This window comes from Gastrolobium bilobum, unplaced genomic scaffold, assembly GCF_033153095.1.
Source record: "Gastrolobium bilobum isolate Gb01-03AN ecotype WA unplaced genomic scaffold, APGP_CSIRO_Gbil_v1 utg3506, whole genome shotgun sequence".
Lineage (NCBI taxonomy): Eukaryota > Viridiplantae > Streptophyta > Magnoliopsida > Fabales > Fabaceae > Gastrolobium > Gastrolobium bilobum.
This window is the reverse complement of record NW_026897168.1, coordinates 174,366-188,887: the sequence shown is the minus strand read 5'-3', so window position 1 is coordinate 188,887 and position 14,522 is coordinate 174,366. Positions and strand designations below refer to the sequence as shown.

At 35.1% G+C, this 14,522-nt stretch overlaps 1 protein-coding gene across 3 annotated transcripts; it reads left to right on the top strand.

Moving 5' to 3' along the window:
- Positions 1–550: 550 nt before the first annotated feature.
- On the top strand, positions 551–13,208 carry LOC133304637 (uncharacterized protein At5g03900, chloroplastic). Of its 3 annotated transcripts, none has more exons than XM_061504683.1 (14): positions 551–1,105; positions 1,757–1,864; positions 1,947–2,050; positions 2,138–2,221; positions 3,693–3,765; positions 3,855–3,920; positions 4,181–4,270; positions 9,431–9,496; positions 10,075–10,214; positions 10,301–10,387; positions 10,471–10,534; positions 11,584–11,727; positions 12,508–12,672; positions 12,834–13,208. In XM_061504683.1, the coding sequence occupies exons 1-13, from the start codon at positions 722–724 to the stop codon at positions 12,637–12,639; spliced, it is 1,542 nt and encodes a 513-aa protein (XP_061360667.1). In that variant the 5' UTR covers positions 551–721; the 3' UTR covers positions 12,640–12,672; positions 12,834–13,208. The 3 variants fall into 3 exon arrangements, with proteins under 3 accessions (XP_061360667.1, XP_061360665.1, XP_061360666.1); XM_061504681.1 differs by having other exon boundaries at positions 12,790–13,208; XM_061504682.1 differs by having other exon boundaries at positions 12,775–13,208.
- The last annotated feature ends 1,314 nt before the right edge of the window (positions 13,209–14,522 follow it).

Sequence of the window (14,522 nt, the reverse complement as noted above, 5' to 3'; positions counted from 1 at the left end):
TATATATATATATATATATATATATTTGTGTGTGTGCGTGTGTGATTATTGTTTGTTATGTCCCTGGATTGTCAAGTCTTTATATTAATTGATTCACCTTTGTATGATTATTATTATTTTTGTCTCTATTTTTTTGTATTAAATGATTCATTTTTGTATGGTTATTATTCTTTTTTTTTCTCTATTCTTTTAATACCATTGATCCACTTTTATACGGTTATGATTTAGTGACTGAACAAAAGCTTACATCAAGTGACATGATACTCAATAAACCCTATATATATAATATTTATTTTTTTAAAGAATAATTATTTTAGTTAAAATTAAAATTTTTATTTAAAATTTAAATTAAAAAAATTATCCACTTTTCCTCAATTTATCTCTTTTCTCATTTAAAAAACATAATTTTATATCATTTTAAAATGAAAAGACCAAATCCTTTTTATAAATATCGTAAGAAGAATAAAGATGCTGAATCTTCAAAAGGGCAAATATGTCAATAAGAAAGCCTCATCCTCCCGCCTTCCATTCACCTGCAACCCACAATAGACACAAACACGCCCTCAGCTATAGAATTAAAATCTCACCAATCATCCTCATCATCAACTTGTAACAATTTCTTTCTTTTTCTTTTTTTTTTTTCCCCTCAAAATATCTCACACCCAGCACAATCCTTCATCATCCATGTCCAAACAGTGAACCTTGTTTCCCCAATCCCAAAATGGCGACCATCTCCACATGCTTAACTGTCACACCCACTTCTCGCCTCTGCTTTCACCCACGACCGGTTTCCTTCACTTCTTCATCTTTTGCCAAGCCCCCCAAAAACCCGTTCCCTTTTGCGCAAAACACGGTTTTCCGGGGAATCTCCAAAAGGGTTTTGGTGCCGAGGGCCGCCGTCGATGTAGTCGGAGGGATTAGGCCTGGGGGTGTCATTGAAAGCGATAAGTTGCCCTCCGATGTGAGGAAGCGAACGATGGATGCCATTGATGCTTGTGGAGGGAGGATGACCATTGGGGATGTGGCTAGCAGGGCTGGGCTCAACTTAAACGAAGCTCAGAAGGCTCTGCAAGCTCTTGCTGCCGATACTGATGGGTTCTTAGAGGTATTTATTTTGATGGGTTTGTGAATTTTGGAGATGGGGTTGTTTATATAAGCCACTAGGATCTGCGTTTGGTGGAGGTTAGGATAGTTTGCATAATTTCATAGGTTGGAACTGTTGCAAGTTTTTAAGTGTCAAGTAGTGATGAAGAACCACATTGGTTAGATATAAACCAAGTGAGGACCATATAAATGCGAAAAACTTATAATCCTGAGGTTTTGGGTTGAAATGTGATGTCAACTCACTTATTGTGGTCTGTCATTTTTTTTGGAGTTAACCCAACCTTAATTATCTCTTTGAGGCGAGTTGGCTCCCCTGAGTATCCCCACACGTTTCGGTTCTTCGAGCTGGCTATGAGATATTTAAGGTGGCATGTGGAGCGGGTCAGATCGTGTCAAGGATGAAGATATTTAAGGTGGCATGTGGGGTCATTTGGCTCAATTGCGGAAGTATCCCTTTCAAAAGGTTTTGGGGTCACCTTACTAGGGAAATAAATGGAAGATATAACATTCTGTCTAAGGATATGGTGTCACTTATAGAGATAACCGTAAAAATGATGAATCTATAATAACCAGACTCTCATTTGTTACTTTTGGTCTTTTTTTTATTGTAATTTTTTTTATAAGTACAATTGTGCCAAGATGGTTTCTGCAGGTCTCTGATGAAGGTGACATTCTATATGTGTTTCCGAAAGATTTTCGGTCAAAGCTTGGTGCCAAGTCGTTTAGGATTAAAGCTGAACCCTTTATTGAAAAGGCTAAGGTATTGAAGACTGTCATCTTCTCTGCTATTTGATGATGTTTAGTTGCTTGGGTTGGTTGTTGTATGACCTTGACTTTGACAGGCTGCAGGAGAATACTTGATACGGGTTTCTTTTGGGACAGCACTTATTGCATCAATTGTTATTGTTTATACTACCATAATTGCTCTTGTAACTAGCAGCAGAAGGTGCTTGATAACTTTCATATCACCAATTAGAATTTATCCTGAAAATTTTTGTGATGTCAATGCACTAATAATGTCGTTTAATTACAGTGATGAGGACAATCGTGGAAGACGTGGAGGCAGATCATATGATTCAGGATTTAATTTCTACTTTAATCCAGTAGATTTATTCTGGTAATTATTTACTTCAGTAATTTATTTTGGGGGGCAGGGTATAGGGCAAGAGGGGGCGGTCCCCTCTTTAATAGTGTAGGAACTGCATTTTATAGGAAATTGCTTGAATATTTTTCTTCTTGGTTCATGTGGTTTTCTGATAATCAAAATCTTAAGAATCACATGTGTCTTGTTTGTTACTGAGAAAGTTTTGATTCTTCCTTAAAAAAAGAAAAGGAAGACAAGATACAAGTAGATAAAAAAGATGGAGAAGAGGAAGAGAGGTTTATAGAAATTGGTTCTGTCAGCATTCAGCATATTTGATATTTGTATTTTGTAATGCAATGTCGTTAAATATGGTTCGCTTTTTCCCTTGTTTTCTTCATAAAACTTCTGGTTTTTTAATTTGAATTTTGATACATCATATGCAAGCTGTATTATTAAATTCGTTTGTATGTTGATTCAAGAAAATCAGTCATTTAATACAAGAGTATTCATGTTTTATGATCTAATTTGCTCTAAAAATGCATTCTATGAAGTTGGCAAAATATTATGTACTATAAAGGCCCAGCATTTTTCTGAGCCTAAGTTTATTGATTTGAAAGTGTAGGGGAAGTTGAATAGGTACTGTTTCTCAATGAAATTAGATATATTTTAAGATAAAAAATGAAGATATTTGAAGAAAGCTAAGAGTTGTACCGGTGGTTGAAAAGATGAGAGAGCATAGATTGAGGTGGTTTGGGCATATACAAGAATACCCCTAGATGCTCCCATAAGAACAAAAGTGTGTTACCAAGAACTCGACACAAAGGGAGTGAAAGGTCGATTGAAACTTACTTGGGGAAAGGTAGTAAAACAAGACTTAACAGAGTGAAATATAGATTGGCGGACGATGTATCTTAGAATGGATTGGAGGAAAGCTATTAACATTATGGAGGGTTAGACCCGTTTTTGCTTCCTATGTTCCAGATGGTCCATTTTTAGTCCTTTTCCCCTATATCTCCCTCTATTTCTTTCTTTACCTTTACTTTTTTCTTTTCTCCTTTCCTTTATCTCACTTTCTTCCCTCTTTCTTTGTCTTCTCTTATTAATTAATTTATTTTCTTCTTTTCTTTATTTTTATCTCTCTATTCATAATTTTTTTCTCTCTCTTATGTTATTTTCTTTTTTATGTATCTCTATTTTTACTTTATCTTATTTTATCCTTCTTCTGAATTGTTTATTGTTATACTTTCATTTCTAATGATATTTATAGTTCTTTCAATTTTATTTTTATCCTTTTTTTTCCCTCAATCTTTTTGTATTTTTCATTTGGGTTCATCTGCCATCAACCCTAACTAGTTTGGGATAAAGGTGATGTTTTTGATACTTTAACTCCTCTTCGTTCATTGTTTCAGTCTGCAGTATACTTATCTAGTGTCATGCAACTAAAAAATACTATTCTTTTGAGAGAAATGTTTGGTGACACATGATCTATTTTATACCATGGAAGGTACTGGGATCCATACTATTATAGGAGGCGAAGGATACAAACTGATAATGACAAGATGAACTTCATTGAGTCGGTGTGTGATGCAAATGATTGACATTTGTCTTTTCTCGTGTCTTTTACTTTTTCCTGTTAAACAAGGATTTTGACATTGTTTTTTAACAGGTGTTCTCCTTTGTATTTGGAGATGGTGATCCCAATCAAGGAATTGAAGAAGAGAGATGGAAGTTGGTAATAATTGAGGACTGAATTCAGTGGTCCGTTGCCTTTGATGATATTTTTTTTTTCTTGCCACCGTTTGCCACTTTATGATGTTAATTTTGTCCCTTGTTAAAGTCCTGCGTATTTTTTTCTTTACATATGATACTCCCAGAGTATCAGTTATTCATTCTTCACACACACACTTGTATTATTTTCCATTATCTTTTTTGTCATCCACCTTAGCATGTTTATTTCCTTTGATTGTTCCCTTTTGCTCGTCTTATGTGCAGATTGGGCAATACATAGCATCTAATGGTGGTGTTGTTGCAGCTGAAGAACTTGCTCCATATCTTGATATAGATTCTACGGAGGGACTCAAGGTAATTTACTTTTAAACAAGGATGTTTTGATGAGTAAAAAAAATTGATTTTTTATTGGCATAAATTAGTTAATTAGGTTTTGGTGATCAAGATAAAAGAAAATGGAAAACTGAAAAACTGATCCTATCTCTCAAAGCTATTCTCTTCCTTTGTCGACTTGACATTCTGGTCTTCTTGTGGATCAAGTATGGGTAGGAAATCTTCGTCAACAATATTTCCCAGAATTAGGTTGGCATTTGTAAATTGTAATTGGAAACTCCAAGAAACATTTCTGTGCTTCCTCAAACTTTCCTGTATCACAAAGCAAGTCAATCAGCACATTAGAAACCAAGGTACTGGACCCAAAATCCCTCAGCATCATCGGAGTTTTTCCACCCAGAAAGAAGAATGTTAAAAGTTTGCAAATTTGAATGAAAACTGTGCTTCAAACTATGATACACATTTCTAGCTTCCGTCATGCTCTTCTTTTGGCACAAGGTTCTTAACAAGGCATTGAAACAAGTGATAACGAAATTGGGTACCACTTTCTTGAACCTCCTAAAGGATTTGCACAGTTTATCTAACAGAACACACCTTGGCGATTCTGCTCAAAACAACCATAATGGTGTGTGGGGTTATGGCTGTTTGGTCTTTCTGTCGTGCTTTGATCTACAGATCCCAAATGTGCTTGAACAAGCGGCTTCTTCCTAGAATGTAAAAGCATGATGTTAGCTTCTAGGTTTGGGTATTGATCATTTTTTGATTTGGGCATGATCTCAGGTCTGGTTTGGTAAGACAGTATTGGGCTCAGTTTTTGTAATTCACTGTAAAAGTTGTCGATTCCCAGAATAGTTGTTTCATGTTTGTATTAAATCCTAATATTGTTGAGGAAGATATCAATAATAGACGTTTGTTTTCACTACAAATCCTCTTGGTATTCTGTAATTTTTTGGTTCTTGGAGTGGGTTATATCAAATTGGTTTAAGAGCTCCTGATCCAAGAGTGCCGAAATGACAAAAAAAAAATGGAAAAAAAGATTGGAAGATTGGCAGAAAAAGAGGAGGCAAGTTGAAGGAATCCACAGGGAGATACTCAGGCTCCTTGATAAACTTCTTAAGATGACCAAGCATCACTCTAACATTGGATGGTCATGTACAAGAAGGAGATGCAAAAATTCTGAGGAAAGGGACATGATCATAACTCAAGAGGAGGACACAACGCCTATGCTTCTAAACGAAATACAGAAACTGATATTATTATCGAAGAGCATGACAAAGAAGGGATACCATGTGAAGAACAAAGGAATAAGAGGAAGACTCAGAATGCACAAGTTCCGGTGAAACCACATTCTTCGGTGGTGGTAGTCGAACCACCGCCATTAATGGAATCCTTAGTTGGCCATTACCGTCACGTGAATGGGTGAAAGAAACTAGATTAGGGAGTGGGTTACAAGAATTAGGCCACTTTGCTGGATTACAAGTATCAAGCTAACTTGCTTATCATGGGGTTTAGGCCCAATTTACGACTGAATCATCCCAAGCCTAAATCAGCCAATTCAGGTTCTTAATCTCTGATTTATGTGAAGATAATTACTCTTTTATACCCATTGATTGCAAATCCATCAGGATGCAATCCCTAGCTCATTTGGATTGGGTTCTAATGGTTTACGCTGAACCCTTTCAAAACAACCCCGTTTGCAACGGTTCACTTGCAGCCACCATACCCAATTCTGATGTCAATCTTCCAGCTGTCGTCTTTTTCAGGTTCGATAAAAATAGCCATTATTCGATGCATAAAGCCATCATGCATGACTATCGAGAATGGGTCGCTCTCCATGTCATCAATCATGGTAGCCGGCGGCCATTCTTTTCGTTAGGCTGCGTGAGGGTCTTACTTTCTTCAATTACTATCCCATGTGTGTCCATAATACCCGTGAAGTCGTAGAAATAATTATACTAGAAGCTACAAAGATGAACTGATTTATTCATATATTCATACAAGGCAAAGAATCCAACAATGTTTCTTGCGCTCTAATTACAAGACTTATAAAAATCTTCAAATACAATAGCTACGATTACACAACAAAACATTTGCACAAACTGCATCATCCGTGAAGGGCTTTGCCATGGGCTAGGTGGTTTACCACTTCTGCTTCTGAACTGAAATGGGTCCCAATAACATGGGTAGATGTAAATCTCAATAAGTTATAAAACTACCTTTCATACTCTTCTGTAATCCCAATAACATGGCTGTTCTATGATTTATAAAGAAAGAGATATGCATACACATATATATGTCTTCACATAGAAAAATCACTAGTCGTCTAAAGCTATTGTATAGGCTCTTAGCCCCAGATAAGCTACTGTATCTGTACCCGCATATAGCAGCTGTGAAATCCGTATATAATGGCTATACGTGCTCGTCCGATATGGACCGGTATGTGAGCTCAAACACGTGAGGCGTCCCTCACAATAGTAACTGTGGCACCAGTGGTATATATATATATATATATATATATATATATATATATATATATATATATATATATATACATCTCTTAGGTAATATACCAATAATTGTAACATGTCTATCATTCTCTAAAATAACAACTTGTACATCACAGCAATAGCAAATAAAGCAATCTGTCAGTATGCCCACAACTGCACTACATACTGAAATACTCGTAACTGTAACATGTACTGAACGCTCTGATAAGCAAGTATACTAAATGTATCAAGTAGCAATTAGAGTAATATGGTATTACTTGTATTAACAGGTAATCATACAACAAGTAAAACATGTGCATGCATAGGGCCCTTGTTGGGATGCTCGCTGAAGCGAGCAGCACCGGCAAGGAAGATCCGAGGGAGAAAAACGTAAAGGGGCTGCTCGCAAGAGACTACCACAGCGAGTAACTCCAGAGAGTTTTTTCCGACGAGACTACTCGCTGAGCTACTTGCTACAGCAAGCAAGTTCAGTTAGCGGTACCAGAATGCTGTTTTCTGGTTTTGCTGCTAGACAAGGTGATTGGGTTGATGCAAACCCCACCTGTTTTCAGTTCTACCACATCATTCTATGTCTAACTATTCCAGAAATTATGCATGCATGATGATCCTAGATAAAATTCTAAATGATTCACAGTCACTATAACATGCATGAGCAAAGGATTCAATCTAACCATATTTCCTCCTTTCTAAAGACATTCTAAGCACAATCTGAGGTCCCTATACATCACAGACAAAACATGCATACAAGTTTTTGTAGAGTAGGCAAAGGAAGTTCTATAACTTACTTGAAAGTGATGGTTCCTTTGAAAGTCTCAGCCTCCTAACCCCTTAACTTGCTGAATTTATCCTTCTCCAAGTTGTAGAACTTTGATTTTTGCAGCTTCAATTGCTGGATTCTTGACTTTAGCGATGAGATTTCCTCCCTTCCCAAGTGGTTCTCAGCTTCACATGTAAGTCTCCGTTATCTTCACAAGGAGTCCAGCTTCAATCTCTCAGCTGCATGCAAAGAGGTTCTGACAATTCAAGCTTCAATCACTTCCAACCTCAAGTTGGTTTGAACCTAAACTCCTAGTCTAGAGGAAGAAGGGGTAGATGGATGGAGATGAAGTTGTAGTGAGGAGAAGAAGTGAAAGTAAGGAATTCTGGTGATGAGAGGAAAAATGAGGGGGCAGGTGAAGAGGGTGATGTTTCTGGACGGATAGTGGCAATAGTTAGGTGTGTCCGTAGATATTTGTTATATTAGGTTCTTTTTTTTTTTTCTTTTTTTCTTTAAATAACGGGTCTTACGGATGATAAACAATGTAAGGTTTTATTCAGCAATGATTCATTGTATATCAAGAGAGGTTCTTGCAGTTGTCCGAATGGGGGGATTAAACTCAAGGCATCAACTATCCGCATAAATGTCATAAGGGTTTTACTAGGTCTTTCGGGTGTTGGAACAACAAGTTTAATCATTGCCTCCGGTAGCTTGGCTGAAGTTTATTCTTGTGCGCTTTCCATTTTAGCAAGTTTCCTTATATATCCATGTATTGATATTCGTAAAGCACATTGGGATCCTGGTGGAAGTTACTCTTCTTCATGCATAAGTTGGTCCTTGCATTTCAAGTAATGGGAACTTGGAGGAATGTTTTCAAAGATTGACCTTCACCTTGAGGACAAGGTGAAACTTTTAGAGGAAGAGTATTGATGTGATCTCTAACACCCCTTATGAAACTCTTTCAAGAATGCTTTTAAGATTGGATAACGCCAAATCCAGCTTCGATACCAGCTACGAGCTCGACTCCTGAGCACCTTCGTAGCTTTCGAGCTCTTTTCACTTTTCAGTGTTCGGAGTTCCCCTTGTCATGAATTACTACTCCGGCTTAATCAACCACCCCAAGCTTCTTCCCTTATCAAAATTTAAAATCTTCTTCTACAACTGATACCATAGCTTTTGAATGAGAGCTCTGATACCAATTGTTTGGTACAAAAAGTGGTCACGTGAGTTGAGGATGACAATATCCATTAATCTTAGACGAAAAATTAGAAGCGAGGACTGAAGCGCACACTTTACAAAGAGAGATTTGGGATTGCATTGCACATTTCTAAAGTTCAAGTACTAGAGTGCACAAGACCCTAATTTGTAGGGGGTGAATTGGACTTTTCCCTAATGTTTATGTTAATCATGATTTAATTAATGTTAAAGGTTATAATCTGTTGCTTAATTAGAGTTGCTGCTAACTAGTACAATCAACTATGTAATATTTAGGGAAGAATTGGGGGTAGAACGTTACATTGCAAACCCTCAAGAGGGGTGAATGTAAATTACCCTTTAGTTTATGAATTAGATTCAATTTCCATGTCCCAGCTTGAGGCTTTTAAACAGTAAACCCTGATATTTTCTTTATAATTAGCTAGTTTTGCTTGTAAATTGCTCATAATGCATTCCTAGTTGATTAACTTACCATCGTTTGCATGAGGATGGGAGGATTCTCTAATTGTGTTTGGGTAAATAAATTTAAGCGAATGAAAAATGGTTGACCTTGTGATCTACTGTATTTTCAAATTTATTGTTCTAATGTTTTTCTATATTGCTTTCAGAATGCTGCTCTCATCTTTTATGACAATGTACTGCTATTCTCTGTTTTATATTTAGTGTCCTAATATTTAAACTTGTATCTTTGGATGGTTCCAGGATGATGAATCCTATATCTTACCCGTGCTTTTACGATTTGATGGTCAGCCTGAAATTGATGACGAGGTATATTGAGACAATGTACTGTATCAAAACACAACAACTCCTTCTCTTCTTCCTCATTTTACTCTCCTCCATTGGTGTTTACAAGATAATCCTTTTTCTTTTGTCCTTAAGAGTACTCCTTGTTGCCACCCTCTAGTTGGCATAACTTGCTAATTTCTATAAGGATGCAACATACAATTTTTACTATTTTGTTTTTACATAAGGCATTAATTTACCACTCATGTATAAAATACAAATTATTTCTTGGTTTCTGTAAAGAACTAATTTAACCCAAAAGTCTTTTATATATCTCTAACATGCCCCTTCACACGAGAGCCCACTGGGTTTGAAGGGTGGACAATGCACAGGTTCACCTACCTGTGCTAAGAAATTCCATAAGAAAAAATGGGGGCGGTGTGAATCGAACCTGGGACACGAAGCTCTGCTACCATGTAAAGAATCAATTTAACCTAAAAACTTAAGCTGTTGGGTGAGACTACATTAATGGTTTTATATGTCTCTAACAGTTTCTGAGAATGATTTGTTTTTTCTTCTTTCCCCTCTTTTCTATATTTACTTGAAGATTGCTTGTTATGCAGGGAAATATTCTATATAGGTTTCCATCTCTGCAGAGGACAGCTTCTCAAAAGAGTAAGAGGAAAGAATATGTTGGAAGAAGATGGGCAGATTGGGTTGGAGGAGTTGAAAAGTTTTTCAAGGAGAAGAAATGGCAATTCAGGTTCTTTATTGTATTTTTTCTGATTTATTGATAGTTTATCCATCTCTGTTTATTAAATCATAACGTGGGTGAATGTTCTATTGCAGTAAAACTAGCACATCAGAGAGGGCAATGGTCTTTGGCCTGGGTGGCCTTAATCTGTTTGGAGTTATTATACTCGGAACCATGTTGAAGTATGCTCTTCATATGATGTATTAGTTAGTTTTTTTCTTATGTTGTTTCAGTGCCCTCACTTCTGCTTTTCATTGATCCAAAGAGATATGACAGTTGCACCAAGTAGCTTCATAAAATTTGTTGCCGACATATTTCCTCTTCTTCAGGTATGAGTATTATTTCCATTTCCAAACAATTAAGTTGTTCAACTTTGGAAAAAGAATTTCAAATTATCTTTTCGAAGGAGCATTTTGATATAGGTTGATATTGCTAATTTTGAGAATTCGATTGTAGTTTGTAGCTGCAAATTTAAGATGATAATTCCATTATTTGACCCTGTTGTGTAGACAAATATCATTTTATAGCTTGAATTTAAGTTTTGAGGGTTGAAACAATGAAGCAGATAAATTAGGTCTGGATTGTGGAGCAAATTGCTGTTCATGATTCGGAATGATAGTAGTGATGGGAAGCACTGGTTGTTGAGCACTTTTGTCCAGTGAGAGCTTGACTTGAATATGGGTGCATGAATTATAATGAAAATTTAATGTGTTCATTCAAATAGATCAAGTAGGCAAGTCTTATTGGCTTTTCACTTTGAGGTGGCTCAATGTATACTTCCTGTGTACATGGGTCTGGCCCTTGTTGACATCTACGTGATTTATGAAGGGAGAGAAATAGAAAGAAAGTTGAAGAAAACTGTATGAGGATATGATAGATAAACGACCAATAAAATGCATTACTTGAATTATAACAAATCTAGTTCCTCTGTGAAGCGAACCTTAACCCTTAGGTAAGGTATATTCCAGCCATAACCTTAGTAATACTAAGATTAGAGCTACAAACATATAGTGTGTCATGGCAATTGTTTGTTACGAAGCTTCACATAATAAACCAGATGAAGTGGGTTCGATCAACAGGCATTTTAACTGAGGTTTGATCCTAAAGGATGAGAAAAAAGTGAATAAATAAAAGAGGGCCATTAATTGGTGCTTTGCTTGCCTTGCTATGGTCATTAATAAACATGTGAGATAAAATGAAAGTATTGAGAAATTTAAAATTATTGATAAAAGCATGTTATTACTATGGCATCTGTTTTGCATTTTTCTTGCACTAACGTTAAATATTTTCTGGATAATGAGGGTTAATCCTTGTTATTATAGTTATTAGTATTGCTTTTGCTTTGCTGTCTCCATACATTGAATGATAGTATTTGCAGATTTATGCTGGTTCCTTCTTTGCAATTCCTCTTGTTCGATGGTTTTTTATTCGGAAAAGGAATGCTGACATTGAAAAGAGAAACAAAGCTAGGCAGCAGTGTGCACAAGTACTTGAATTGCCTGACACATCTCTGAGGCAGAAGGTATGATCTATTTTGACCCTGTGAAAATGAGAAAATTCTGAGTATGATATATGAAACTGTCATCTTGATCATATAGTATAGATAGCATTGTCTCCATAAATTTTTGTTTACTGTAAAATTCAAGAGAATGAAGGTGAGCTTTGGAGCAACAGTAAGATTGTTCCTTGTGACCGAAGGTCACGTGTTAAGAGCTCTATCCTTGTAAGTTTGGGGGAGCCTTGTGCACTGGGATTTGACCTTTTTTTTATAAAATTCAAGTGAATATTCCCTTAAAGTTTATGAAGGAAACCATGGACCTGTTTATGGAAAAATAAATAAGGAGAAAGGAAACGTTTGACCTGTTTTAATTTTACTAATTTCTCTTATTTCTTGCTTTATATACTTCTGTAACTCTTGGCTATAGTTTATCAAAACGTTACCATTGCTTTATAGTTTATAAGTATTACTTATAAATTGAATGATCATGTAAAAGTGTAAATGAATTTTTGAAATGATTTCTTAAATGAATCATCCATCATTATATTAGTGCATTCCCATCTCATTTCTATATCGTTTTGGATGGTTCCTTGTTACTTGATCACATCCAGTAAGTGTGTATCACAGCCACATGCTCAATTCTCGTGTTTTCATGTGCTTTCTCTGTCTCTACCTTTGTCTGGTTTGAGGGAAGGAATGTTGGATAGGAGATTTCTAAATGATGGTTGCTGCTGTGGGTAAGGTAGTACAAGGTGGTGTTTACTCAGCATAATCTCCCTGAGAATTCTTTGTTATGACTTTCAGCTTTTCAGTGCTCGGGACATGGCCCAAAAGACAGTTATAGGACAGGATCAAATTGTGTACAGTACTGACAAGGACTTACTTGAGCAAGAGTATGAGGCTCGCGAATGGGATAAAAAATTTCGAGAGCTATAGAGATCTGATTGAGAAGGGTCAGCTTTTATTCAGGTAAAATCTGTTTAACTACCTTATGAATAATGTATGTCATATGTTGTTTTGATGGCAATTGCATCGTAGTACAATTTTGTTGCTTCAATGATTGGGTCATAGTGCATTGAATTTCAGGACCTCGAGCTCACATTTTGCTATCCATGTATTAACAATTGTAGCACAGCATCTAGGCTGCCATCTGGTGAAATTGCAGCATTTGGTTTATTTGTTGATCGCTACATAGCCAAGGTGCTCGGGAAATATGCTATGTTGATATTGCAGCATTTACTTTTTTATGCATCACAGTCGTAATTCACTTCTTTTAGATCCCGTAACTTGTGTCTTAAGTGATATAATTTGTTATGTGATATATAGACCAAAGGAATAGTGAAGGTTTCAGTAGAACAAACAGAATTAAAACTTAACAGGCATGGCTTTTGTATCTATAATTTTTTACATCGGAAATATTGGAATTTATTAGCGCCCCAAAGTGGAACATAATCAGCTTGTATCGTGAAGGAGAACAAAAAGCTTATTGCTTGTTGAATGCATATACTTGTGTTTCTGCTCTCTCTTTTTGTTTTCGACGGATACTATATCCAAAAGACCAAAATAATAACAAAATGATGGTAGTTCAATTGGCGTTAGGAATTGAGCAGGTGAGGATGAGACTATGTGTTTGATTCTTTTCAGTACCATCTTTGGAAGAAGTTTAAAACTTTAATTTCGGGATTCGTTCCGAATTGAAATATTTCTAAAGAAAAGACCAAAATAATATAAAAGAAAATTCATTTCATTAATGACTTGAATATTTCTGTAATAAATATAAATAAATTATTTATATTTGCTCTTAAAAAGATATCGTTTTGAGTTAAAAGATTAAAAAGTTATAAAATATTTTGATTTTTGCCTTAAAATAATGTCATTTTAAGTTCAATATAGACAGCCAACCCTTGATTAATTTGTCTTTTTTTTTTGTAAATGATTAATTTGTCTTTTGTTTCAATACTTGCCCTAATAAGTTTGAAGGTACCTTCATGCACATACACAATTGTTCTCCTGGGTAAGCATCAACCGATAAGTTACGAACGGCGATTAGCTTTTCTAGCTCAAGTTTCATTGATATTTTCTTATAAATAGTTAAGCTGTACTATAATATTATCATTATTCAAAATGTTCCAATGTTTTTAATCAAATATTTTAAGAAACTTTTTAATTAGTATAGAAGCTTTAGATTCAATTGTAACTCGATGCGTTTACTTTTCGGTGTAAAATTTATTATACAAATTTCTGTGTTTATTTTATTTTTATTTTTTAAATGCTAAGTAACTTTTTAATCAAATATAGGGAAAACTTGTAATTTTCTTAAGGTTTTCTTTAAAATTAAAATATTCTTATTTTTTTTAAAATGAGTAATGCTCCTGTGATAAAAACATTCATATCCTTCCTTAATACTGATAACATGGTTAATACCTTTATGTTTATTTATTTATTATTATTCTTATTTAAATAACGCATATAAACATTCAAAAACTAACACGCATAAAAAATTCAGCAACCTCTATGAAAACATTCAACAACATTAACAAAAAAGATATGGTTCCTTTATTAAAACTCAACGCACATAAATATTCGAATGATATTTTTTTTAATAATTTCAGAATAAAATTTCAACAATTGTATGAAGTTTTCATTTTATAATCTATTAAATTATGTAAATACCCTTGTATTTACTATAAGTAATTTTATATAATAATTTTAGTAAATATATTTAAAAAATATTGATAAAAAATGAAATAAAACATGTTCCATCACATTAATAACATACAACGTGCCACAATATTTCGATGAATATATGCTTATAAATT

Bases quoted from the DNA above. Each gene is read 5' to 3' on its own strand.
- LOC133304637 (XM_061504683.1), top strand. From the start codon at position 722: ATGGCGACCATCTCCACATGCTTAACTGTCACACCCACTTCTCGCCTC. The intron at 1,865-1,946 runs GTATTGAAGACT...TGACTTTGACAG, and splicing joins CCTTTATTGAAAAGGCTAAG to GCTGCAGGAGAATACTTGAT. The intron at 4,271-9,430 runs GTAATTTACTTT...GGATGGTTCCAG, and splicing joins ATTCTACGGAGGGACTCAAG to GATGATGAATCCTATATCTT.